The sequence below is a fragment of the Rhinopithecus roxellana genome, chromosome 8 (assembly GCF_007565055.1).
Source record: "Rhinopithecus roxellana isolate Shanxi Qingling chromosome 8, ASM756505v1, whole genome shotgun sequence".
Lineage (NCBI taxonomy): Eukaryota > Metazoa > Chordata > Mammalia > Primates > Cercopithecidae > Rhinopithecus > Rhinopithecus roxellana.
The window spans coordinates 105,937,928-105,950,753 of NC_044556.1; the positions used below are offsets into that span (position 1 = coordinate 105,937,928).

Below are 12,826 nucleotides of genomic sequence, written 5' to 3' on the forward strand. Positions count from 1 at the left end.
GCACTAGCCAGCACAGAAGGGAATTATTCAATCAGTCAGTGGGGGAGGAGTTGGAGGGGGAAGAGAGAGAGAGAGAGAGAGAGAGAGAGAGAGAAACTACCGTGATTGTGGTGAAAAGAAAAATCCACCATTCAGTCAATAGGAAAGAAAGACAAAAAAGGAAGGAAGGAAGGGAGGGAGGGAGGGAAGGAAGAACAATCATTGTGATTGGGTTAAAAAAAAAATCAAAAAAATCTACAGATAAAATTAATAGAATTAATAACTTTTGCAATGTTGCTGGATATAAGCTCACAAAATGGAAAATAATGTGTTTCTAAATACTATTAATAGTAGAAAATGAAATAAAAGATATTATTTGTAATAAAAGTTTAAAAATCAATTACCTAAACATAATAATAGGGACCAAACCTCTACAGGGAAAGAATATAACGTTGTAAGCCTTGGAGATGACAAATAGACGGTGGGGAGGGGCATATCATATTCTGAATGGAAAGACACAGTAGTCAAAATAGTTATTCTTTTCAGATAGATGTATGACTTCAAAGCAATCCCAGTCAAAAATCCCAACAATGTTTTCATTTTAGGGTTTTTTAAAAATGGAATTAACAGGTTGATTCTAAAACAGATGGAAATACAAAGCACCAAGAATAGTCAATAAATTATTAATGAAGGGCAAGGTGGGTGAATTGATTAAGACATTAAGTATTGTATTAAAGCTATTGTAATTTGGCGTTGGAACTGGCATTAGTATACGCAGTATAAACTATATGGAATGAAATAGAATAGAAACCCGGAACAAGACCCACACATATATGAACACTGGACCTACACCAAAGGCAATGCGCGAAAAGGAAAGTCTTTTCATTTAGTGGTACTGGGAATATTGGGTATTCATTTGGAAAACAAATAAAATTTTAACATCTATATCACAGCATTCTAAAAACAAAAAAGCTAACTCCATGTTCATCATAGACCTAAAAAATGAAAGGCAAATTATAAGTATTTTAGAAGACAACATGGAAGAATATCCTCATGACCTCAAGGTTATAAAAAAAAAAAAGTGATAAAACATGACATGAAAAACTCTAACCACAAGGGAAAAGAACGTTTTAAATGAAGAATATTCTTTCATCAAAAGACACCACTAGGAAAGCAAAAAGGCAAGCCACAGAGTGAATGAAATGTTATTTGTGACATATATAAATACTAAAGTTCACATGCAATCATGCAATAGAACTCAAAAAAGGAAAAAAACTTCCCACTGCCCGCCCCCGCAAAATTAACACTATCTGTACAGAGGAAGAAAAATAAGTTGTGAATGAACAGGTAAAAATGTGCTCAACTTCACTAATAACCAAAGGACTGCAAATTAAAAGAATAATGAAATATAGAGCACATCTACCAGACCAGCAAAAATTAAAAATTCTTGGCAATACATACATTGGTGAGGATAGAGCAGAAGACAAATTTTACACACTGCATCAAGTAAAAGCTAAAGCACTATTTGGAATGTAACTTTCGTTTATTCAGAAAGGTTAAAAATATGCATAAACATGGCTGGGCACAGTCGCTCACATCTGTAATCCCAGCACTTTGGGAGGCCGAGGCGGGTGGACCACTTGAGGCCAGGAGTTCAAGACCCGCCTAGTCAACATGGTGAAACCCCATCTTTGCTAAAAGAATACAAAAATTAGCAAGGTGTGGTAGCAGGCACCTGTAATCCCAGCTACTCGGGAGGCTGAAGCAGGAGAATCACTTGAACCTGGGAGGCAGAGGTTGCAGTGAGCTGAGATTGCACCATTGCACTCCAGCCTGGGTGACAGAGTGAGACTGTGTCTCAAAAAAAAAAAAACACAAAAAACAAAAAACAAACAAACAAAAAAGCATAAACAGCATATGAAACCTAGAGATACTCATACATATGTACATCACATTGTATACACAAGAGTGTTTATGGCAACACCATTATTCATGATATTAAAAATTTGAAAACACCCCAAATGTCCATCAACAGTAGAATGAATAAATAATATATGACAATAAAAATGAATGAACTGGAAAAACATGCAACAACACAAATGGATCTTAAGAAATATAATATTGAGAAAAAGAAGCAAGTTGTAAAAACATAAACAGTATAAGTTCATTTATAGGAAAGTTCAAAAAAGTCAACACTAAACTGTTTTAGAGATGCATCTATGATAGTACAATTATATATAAAAGCAAAGGAAGTTGGTATGGCAGTTACCTCTATGAAGGAGGGGTGATTAACAAGGGGCATGTAGACTTCTGGGATCCTGGCAATGTTCTCTCTCTGCACCTAAATGGTAGTTACATGGATGCTTGCTTTACAGTGACTTATTATACCGTTCGTTTGTGTGATAGTTCATAATTTTAAAAATATTTTTTGACAATGATACAGTTCTTTACATATTGATATTGAAGAATTCTGAAGCTATACGTTGTACAGTGAGACATATGGTGTGGAAAAAGTTTTACAATGAATGTTTAAAAGGAAAGGAAGGAAGGGAATGAGGGAGAGAGTGAGAGAAAGAGAGAGAAAAAAGGAGAGAGAGAGAGGGAGAAGATAGGAAACAAGGAAAGAACAAGAAAGACATAATCAACCTGTAGAAGATTATGGTAACCCACACACCAAAACAGTTCTTGTCTTTGGGCAGGAGGAATAGGTGGCCAAGGGTCAAGGTTAGCAGGATTACTGTTCACTGTGTACTCTTTTGTGTCTTTTTAATTTCATACCATGTTAATGTATTACCTATTCAAAATAAAACAAATACCTAATCATGCTTATCCACAAGGGGTCACTATTGAATACCATTTAGCTCTAGTTCTAACAAGGGGAAAAAACGTTCTGAATTCTTTATGTGATTAACAGGAAGTGAAGAAACAACTTCATTTATGTTATTTTACTTTACACCGCATCATGTTCCAGAAAACAATGGCAATTCGCAAATCATGCACAAAAGTATGACATTTAAAATGGAGTGAAAAAGACAAAACAGTGAAGAGATAATATGAAGTCAGGAAAGAGTTTACAGAAGCATTGTGTCAGTCATCTCCCCTAGTGGTAATTAGATTCTAAATTTTTGATTCTAAAATTAGATTCTAAATTTTCTAGCATCTGGGCTAGAAAAAAAAAGGGAAGTATGGTCAGTTACACAATTCAAAATGTTGATCAGGAGAATATGAAGACCTTGCAAAAACTTTTCCCTGGTAGAGCGTATTAAAAACAATCCGTGAGGACCCTTTAGATGAAATTCTTGATTGGTCTTAATCACAAAAATGATCCACAGATGAATTATAAAACCATGTCATCTTACTCTCTAAGGGAGGGATGAGATGTTTTTGGACTTCAGATGAGAAAGGTTCCATGCATGGTAAATCATGAATGAAAATGAAACTAAGAATATATGCTGTAGAAAAAGAAGAAGAAAAGCCATAAGACTGCTTAAAAATTTCCGGGTCTTACACAGAAGATAGAAAAAATAGAGCGTCTCCAATTGGATGGCTTTTTTTAAAATTTGGTTATTGTAATGAATTTATTTTTTCTTAGAGCTGAGCTGATTGTACTTTGGCCAACTAATGGGTTAATACTGTCAAGGGAAATTAGCCCTGACTAAACATTGCCGCTGGCTCATAAATGCACTGGGCTTTGGGTGGTATAAAAACGGAGAGAAATCAGTGTGTAGGAGAGACACAAATCAGTGTCCCTCAGTGACAGAAGCAACAATAATTGTGAAAAATACTTCAGCAGTTATGGACTCATCTGTCATTCAAAGGAAAAAAGTAGCTGTCATTGGTGGTGGCTTGGTAAGAATTTTCACATGGATTATTGTTGGTGGTGGTATTATGTTAACTATTATTACTCGTAATTGTTATTATTCGTCACTTCCACAAATTGTTAATTGTCTTGTGAAAACTTATCTGATATTTAAATACAGCTTTTAAAAATTTTTTTATTTTCATAGATTTAATATAGTATGGGTTTTAATCTGTTCTTTTTCAGGAAAGGTATTTTATAGCCATTAAATATAAAGGTTTCTGTTTTCCCTCATCATTTTGGTTAAGGATTTGTTAAAAAGCAAAAATAATGCAAATTGAATTTGATTTTATCCCCAAATTGACTATGTTTTTAGGAACAGGAATTAGTCTTAATATTCATTTTAATAAAAACATTTGTCCCACTTTGTTTAATAACTCAGTTAATGCTGTCTAATGAGAATAAAAGGGTCAAGAAACATGAAGCTAACGTCAAAGTATCATGTTGAATGTTCACTAGTTATATGAGTAATTGGAAATAAGATTTATGTGGTCGCCTGACTTACTTGACTCTTCCAGTGGAGCACCTACGGCAGTGGAGTGTGGTGTTTACCTTTCACTGAGCAAGTGACATAAAGGTGCTGGGACTTGCCCCGCACCTAGCAAGACAGAAGGAGAGGTCACTCTCTGCTTTCATAGTTATGGTCCAAAGGTAGTTCTGTTCAACTTGGGTCTGCTTCGATTTAACTTTGCTTTTTCCCCTCTCAGCAGAATTTCTGTTTCAGAATACAGACATCCCAATTAGTCAAGGTTAAATCATTTCCCTATCACCTTTGGTCAAATCATTTGGAGACTTTTAATTCATTCATTCATGTATCCACTCAACAAAAAATTTATTGAAGGTGTAACACTGTTCTAGGCTGAATATAGATGGTATCTTTTATGCCACACATGTATTTATATAGTATATGCTAACTGTTTTTTGTTCTGCCTTCCTTAGTGTCTTTTCCCCAAAGTGCTAGAAAGTTCTTTGAACATTTATGATTCTAAATTTTCATTTAGAAATGCTATCACATGATGTGTCGGTCACTGGTTGGGACATGTGTTGTCACTGCTTCATACTAGGCTTGTGTCCAATTCTCTCCTATCAAAATGTTGCACAAAATAAGAATTAATGTGTTCAACAAAATCTTATTATTTACTAAGTGCCAACATTGTTTTAGGTAGTAGGGATGCAAGGGTGAGAATTCCAGAGAAGAAAAAGACAAGGAAGAAGAAAACAAACAAGATAATTTCAGTTAAAGTGAAGCACTATGAAAGAAATGAAAACAGACTAATGCTGTAGAGAGTGGCTTTGGGAGTACCTGTTTAGAATGTGGTAAGGGACAGCTGCTCTGCTGAAGGGACATATTCAGCAGGGACCGGAGACCTAAATGATCAGATAGGACTAACCATGTGAAGATCTTGAGAAAGAACATTTCAGGCAGAGGGAACAGCCGGAAGAGAAACCCTCGGGCAATAATGAGCTGCCCATGTTCAAGGAGCAGAAAGAAAGGCAGGAACCTAATGAGGCCAGAGAAGAGTAGCTGATGAGGCCAGAGAAGCTGACAGAGCCAGATCTAGTAGGATCTTAGAGGTCCAGGCAAGATCAGATTTTGTTCAAATTACAATGGGAAGCTATTGGAGGATTTTAGGCAGGAAATTAAGTTGTGATTTTAGAAGGTCCCTTGGACCATTATGTGGAGAATGACTAGGAAAATTTTAAGAAGACAAGATAGACCAGTTAGGAGGCTGTTACTTTAGTTCAAGACTTAGACTAAGGTGGCAGCAGTGATATCTCATTTTAAAAATTGTCTCTTAGAAATCCAAGGGAGAGATAACACATATGTGATTGGATATATGGTTTTGGGGGGCATAAAATGTGGGTGTCATCCATGGATTTCTCCCTGAATAACATGAGATCATCATCATGTAACCATGTCATACATATGCTGGAAAATAGGAGACAAAAATTACTACTTGTGTATTAGGAAGCAACTAAAATTCCTCTGCAAAAGAATTCTATCCATCCCATTGCTCAGGTCCATGCTTAGGCATCATGTTTAATTTCTTTTTCCATTTTATGCAAACGCTTATTCTTCTTTCACTCCATCAGTAAGCCTTGAGGCTCTATATCCAAAATACATTTAAATTCTAGCCATTACAACCATCCTGACCCAAGCCATTATCATCTCCCATCCATATTCTTGCAACAACCTCCAAATTAGTCTCCCAGCTTTAACTCCTATTCCCTTATAGTCTGTACTACACAGCACAGCCAGAAACACCCTTTTAAAACCTGAGTCTGATCATTATCACGCCCTGCTTAAAATCTTCCAATGATCTCCCATTACAAATAAAAAAACCCAAACTCTTTACCGAAAGTCCTGTCTGAACTGAGCCTATCTTGCTTTCTGGCTTCACCCCTTTCCCTTTTTATTTTTTAATCTTATCTACCAGTATCAGAAATTACACACTTTGGGCTTTTTTTTTTTTTTTTAACCTGTTTCTTAAATATCTACTCCAACTAGGATATAAACTCTTATTGACCAATGTATTCCAGAGGCTGGAGTTATGCCTAACATTATGTATTGGGTGGACGAATAAATGAGAGGAATGAGAAAACTTGATACAAAGGTGAAAAAATAATAACAGATGCATGTTTGAATATTGAGAAAATTATTTTTAAAAGTATTGACTAAATAGAGCAATTCAAGAAGGTTAATGTCTTTGCATAGAGGACAAGATTACATTTTTGCCCATCTTCTTCTGTTTTTTTTTTTTTTTCTACCCTCCTTTCCCATCTCCTCCTTTCCATAAACCATATCCCAGTACCTTATACTGTCTAACACATTAAAGGCTCTCCCCTGGCCCCTAGAAAAAAAAGTAAAAGTTGAGAATCTTTACTTAGACATCCAAAAAAATATAGTGAACTTTCCTCAATTCTTATCAGTGGTAGCTTACCATGTCTAGTAACCTTGCCTAGTGAAAAGTCACCCTGAGAAGTTGTTCTTGCTCTGATGTAGTGATCATCTGATCTTGGGTTAATCCAGTTGATTTCCTTTCTTTGAAGACACGTTCAGTCAAAGAGATCAACAAATCAGTAAAGAAACTCCTCCTGAGAAACAAAAGGTAAAAGAAACTAAACCGGCCGGGCGCGGTGGCTCAAGCCTGTAATCCCAGCACTTTGGGAGGCCGAGACGGGCGGATCACAAGGTCAGGAGATCGAGACCATCCTGGCTAATACGATGAAACCCCATCTCTACTAAAGAATACAAAAGACTAGCCGGGCGATGAGGCGGGCGCCTGTAGTCCCAGCTACTCGGGAGGCTGAGGCAGGAGAATGGCGTGAACCCGGGAGGCGGAGCTTGCAGTGAGCTGAGATCCGGCCACTGCACTCCAGCCTGGGTGACAGAGCCAGACTCCGTCTCAAAAAAAAAAAAAAAAAAGAAAAGAAAAGAAACTAAACCATAATCATAAACCAGGTAAAGTTTAAATATTGAAAAAAGAGTGGGAAAAGACATTAAAATAGCATTTCAAGAACATTGACCTAAATATTTGGAAAAACCACTGTATTGACCGATATTTTCCTCCTTGTGTGAATTACAACTCCCCTATCCCTTCTCCAGCCAATGGGATTACCTCCTGCTAGTTCCAGAAGGTAACTGCAGGAGGATCAACCTGTGAAGACCTCTCCTTTCTTTAAATGCCTACAGGGCTTTGTTTGCCATTATCAAATGCTGCCTTCTGTTACAATTTTGTTATGCATAGTTTATTCCCCATAGAAGCTTTTTACTTTGTAGATCTAAAGATTATTTTATCTTTGGCTCCTGCTACCTTTATAAAGGTTTCCCAGTGCCTTACAATGTGAACCACACTAAAATATTTTCTGTGCATGAGTTCGATTTCAGAACAAAGTGGAGAATCACTCTTTTAGAAGTTATGGGAAATTTTTTAATGTTTTTTTTTTTAAAACACAATTATGGCATAAGGAATGTAGTCCTTTCAGAGAGTAACTTAAAAAGGATTTGGAAAATAATCTCAATTTTGCAGGCTGGAAGGAGTTCTACAGGTGTAGCTTTTCAATTCTAGCACATCAGTTCAGGAAAAACCTACGTTACAAAAAAACTGCCATATAAACTGCCTTACTTCATGTTAGAGTGATATGTTTTCTTTTCTTTATGAAGTGGGAGAGAAGTAGACAAGCCAGAGAAGTAAACAAAGGCCGTGTAATCTAAACAGGTGACCTTAATCCATGTCTGAATTCAGTCCTTGAGAGTCAGAAAATACTGCTTTTGATAACTATTTTCAGTGTTTACAGGTATGATGAAAGTGATCAGAGCAAAAAAGCACCATTTCAGTGACAGCTAAAGCTACTAAGACCTCATTTTTTGACTGAAGCCAAGAGCCTTGGCTAAGAGTACTATTAAGCATTCCAGTCTCAGCTGCCTCCTGCTGTTGCAATGTATGTCGACTATTCTAGCATATATTTTGGAGATGTATTTTAGGATATCATTCAAATATTTCTTCTGTTCCTTTCTGCATAAAAGAAACCCCACTGTAGAGGGTTTCGTGATCTACTCTCCCTATGTTTGACCTAGCAAAGTTGTCCATTTAGTAGTATTTAGAGGGTGATGAGATTTGTACATGTTTTGACTTATTGTTGACAATTGTGCCCTGCCCCCTGGAATTCAAGTCAAGTCAGTGGACTCTGCTGACGAAATTGCCTTTGAGGCACTTTGACCTTGACTCTGTGAGAGTTTATGTCTCACAGCTATAGATGTTAAATCTTGTTGTGGATTTATAGGGCTCAAAATGGTCTTGATGCTAAACTGTCCCCAAATGGTGTTTCTGTTCTGTTCTCAGGATTTTCCCACCTCACCCCTTACTTTTCACTCAGCTTCATGGGATGGAAACAGTGTTATTCAGTGAGGAGACTTGGAATAGCAGAGTTTGCAACCAGCTGGAAGCTCAGGAAATCTTACCCTATGGGTCTTAGTTTCTTCCTCTTGGGCTAAAACTAGATTGCTAGTCTTTTAATGCTAAGATTCTACTGCTTCTTTTTCACACTTTCTCGCTCACAGATCTCTAGCTTTGTTCTCAACCTACTACTTTCTAAAAGCAGAAATCAAATGTCACCCAGAATTTTCACTTTCCCCGAAGTAAACATCCTTAGCACAGATGAACCATCAAATGGCTTATAATCCTGGGTTGAGGTCTACACAGAATTTGATTCAAGTGCATACTTTTTATTTTTTGCAAATATTAATGAGCTACACCATGAAAAAGACCTAATTACTGTTAACCTTTATTGTCGTTATTTTATCAATATGAAAATAAACTAAGCTCTATTCACTCTACTTTTGTTTTGATACCAAACCAGGCTTGTTCTGCCAGCATGCAGTAAGTCAGTTACTGAGATAACAAGTGTATTAGTCCGTTTTCATGCTGCTGATAAAGACCTATCTGAGACTGGGCAATTTATTAAAAAAAAAAAAGAGGTTTAATGGACTCACAATTCCATGTGACTGGGGAGGCCTCACAATCATGGCGAAAGGCAAAAGGCATGTCTTACATGGTGGCAGGCAAGAGAGGGTGTGCAGGGGAGCTCCCTTTTATAAAATCATCAGATTTCATGAGACTCATTCACTGTCATGAGAACAGCATGGGAAAGACCCGATCCCATGATTCAATTACCTCCCGCTGGGTCCCTCCCACAACACATGGGGATTATGGGAGCTACAATTCAAGATGAGATTTGGGTGGGGACACAGCCAAACTGTATCAACAAGTTTTGCAGTAAAGAGAAGATTTTATTCACAGGACAGCCCAGCAAGGAGATGGAAGAACAGCTTTCAAATCCACCTCTCCGAAGATAGGGCTTAGAGATATTTATGGGGTAAAGAAGCGGGGTGGTTTAAGGTGTGGGGAAAGGTGACTAGCAGTGGGGAAAATGAAGTAATAGGTGGTCTGAGCACGCATAATCGAGGTTCACAACTCTTCATAGGACACGTGTTCAGAAAATGGTGACATTAGCATGCTCTTGAAGTTTTTGGCCTTCTGGTGTCAGAAAGTCACTTCTTGGGCATTTGTGCAGGCCCAGTTGAAGGGCCTGCAACTGTCTTCTTTCCTTCTTCTATCTGCTTTCTCATTCTCCTATTAGCCTTACTCCATGGTAATAAGGTCCAGGAGTCAATGGGGGAGGTAGAAAGAGGGTTGGTGGCCTCTCTCAAGTAGTTTAAACTGGATAAGAGCTGCCAGCCTAGTTCCTGAAAACAAAAAACAAAAAAACAAAAAAACCTTTAAGCAACCATTACCATAGTGACATACATGCCAGAGATGTTGTCCATAAGGAAGCTAGTGACAGATTAGATGTATATTGTTTGGTTACATGACTTTTAGCTATATGGGCTTTGAGATCAACTAGAAGTAAGTAGTAAAAAGCAAGCAAGGCAGGCTAAGTTTGGTGGGCCTCACCATGTTAGCCCTGGGTTTCAGTTTTCTATTTCATAGGCTCTGAGCCTTCTTAAATATGAAAAACTCTCATTAGTGCCCCATATCTAGCACCTTCTTAAAACAGAGGTGGAATGGATTTCTTTGGGGCTGTGCGTTATAAATCCCACTCTCCCCTCAGGGAATTCATCCCTCAGAGATTCCTTCATTTGCTATCTGGTGAGAAGTTATCTGGAATGGAACCATCAACTTTAGATAGCTCCAAACTTTGTTAAGTACCTGCAAAGAGTGTGTCTTTCATTCCTTCTCACTTGGCCCATCCTCCTCCCAAATACTCTTAGATTATTTCCCTTCTGTCCATATTCACTCAGGCATTTATCTAGTCCTCTATCTGTCCACTCAAAGAAAAAACAAAAAACAGCACCCTCATACACTGTTGATAGTAATCTACAGCTGGTATTTTTTTCCTGGAAAAGAACTTGAAAATATACACATCTGTAGTCTTAAAAATATGGAGGATTTGGCCAGGCATGATGGCTCATGCCTGTAATCCTAGCACTTTGGGAGGCCTAGGCGGGTAGATCACCTGAGCTCAGGAGTTCAAGACCAGCTTGGGCAACACAGTGAAACCTTGTTTCTACCAAAACACACAAAAAATAAGCCAGGTGTGGCGGCATGTGCCTGTATTCTCAGCTACTCAGGAGGCTGAGACAGGAGAATCACGTGAACCTGGGAGGTGGAGGTTGCAGTGAGCCCAGATCATGCCACTGCACTCCAGCCTGGGTGACAGAGCAAGACTCTGTCTCAAACAAACAAACAAACAAACAAAAAAAGGTCGGGGGCAGGGATTTGCAGAAAGCGGCAATAGCTATCTCACCCTTGAAGTTGACCTAAGCATGACATTGCATTCAGAGAAACAATTGTCCTTCAGCCAATGAGAAATTAAAAGGAAATAGAAACTAATGTGGGCTCTCAAAAACACCAAATCTGGAGTGTATTCAAAATTCACAACAAAACCTTCTGAAATAATCTTGCCCCACTCAATCTGAATCTTTTTCATGTGCTTTGCAGTTATTCCAAAAGCAAGACAAAAGAAGATCGAGCAGGCTCCTCCTACACTCTAGACCATCAGTATTCTCTCCCCAGCTCACTTCAGACTCTCTTCTTTACCTCTTTGTTTTCTCATTCCCCTGTTATCCTTACTCCATTCCCCCACTAGTAACAAGGCCCAGGAGCTGACGGGGCAGAGAGAAAGAGGGTGTTGGAGCTCAGGATTTGCCAGTGTTTCAATCCCTTTTATTCAAAATTGCCCTTTGGTGGGCCATTTCATTAGTGAGATTTTATCAAAAGAAACGTGTATGCATCATACAATCATTTATAATGCTAAAGAATTAAAATAACTTGAATATCCAAATATAAGCATACAATAAAATGTAAGGCAAGTATTAAATACTTTTTCTTCAGACATCTTTTGACATGGAAACGTATTTAGAGTACACTTTTTATTTTTTGAAAGAAATTATGAAAGAAAATATACAACCTGTTACCATTTTGAAAAGAAATGTCATGTATTTTACATACATAGAAAATGTTAATATTGGTTGCCACTGGTGGTAAAATTGTGAGAAATTACTCTTTTCTTCACATTTACCTGTATTTTCTAATTCATTAGAATTTGTGGTTTGTATCAGAGATAAAAAGATAGACAAAACACAAGCCATATAAATATTATTCCTCTCTGGGAATTTACTGCCTGGTGAAGTCAGACAAGACTATAAATAAATAATTCAAGGTATTTGAGACATTAAAACAAATCTATACATATATATGTGTATATATATATACACACACGTATGTATACAATTACAGAAGAAAAGGCAAACAAGTCTTTTGGAGGAGTAGAGGTATCAGGAAAAACTACACTGAGGATATGAGTCTTAAAGGGAAGGTAGACATTTTCCAAAAACTGAAGGATAGTATTCAAAGGCATGGAAGAATAAAAGTGCATGGCATATTCAGAAAACATATAGTAAATTTAGTATGCCTATTACAGATGGTGCATGAGAATAGTGCATCATGAACTGGAGAAAGAGGTAGGGATCACATGTAAGAATCTATTATGTCATGTTGAAAATTTGGAATTTTATCCTGAAAAGATGAGGAGCTAATAAACAACAGTAAGACAAAAATACATCATTCAATGTCTGATTTAGAAGATAATTAGTGAGGTCGGGCGCGGTGGCTCACGCCTGTAATCCCAGCACTTTGGGAGGCCAAGGTGGGCAGATTATGAGGTCAGGAGATCGAGACCATCCTGGCTAACACGGTGAAACCCCATCTCTACTAAAAATACAAAAAATTAGCCGGGCGTGGTGGTGGGTGCCTATAGTCCCAGCTACTCGGGAGGCTGAGGCAGGAGAATGGCGTGAACCCAGGAGAAAGAGCTTGCAGTGAGCAGAGATCACGCCACTGCACTCCAGCCTGGGTGACAGAGCAAGACTTTGTCTCAAAAAAAAAAAAAAAAAAAAAGAAGAAGAAGAAAAAAAACAGAAGAAGA

At 37.8% G+C, this 12,826-nt stretch overlaps 1 protein-coding gene across 1 annotated transcript in view; it reads left to right on the forward strand.

The window, feature by feature from the left end:
* Positions 1-3,586: 3,586 nt before the first annotated feature.
* Positions 3,587-12,826, forward strand: part of KMO (kynurenine 3-monooxygenase) — a 50,657-nt gene continuing 41,417 nt past the window's right edge. The window contains 1 exon segment of the mRNA XM_010384698.2: positions 3,587-3,828. Within this exon segment, the coding sequence (XP_010383000.2) occupies positions 3,775-3,828 (54 nt within the window). The 5' untranslated portion in view covers positions 3,587-3,774.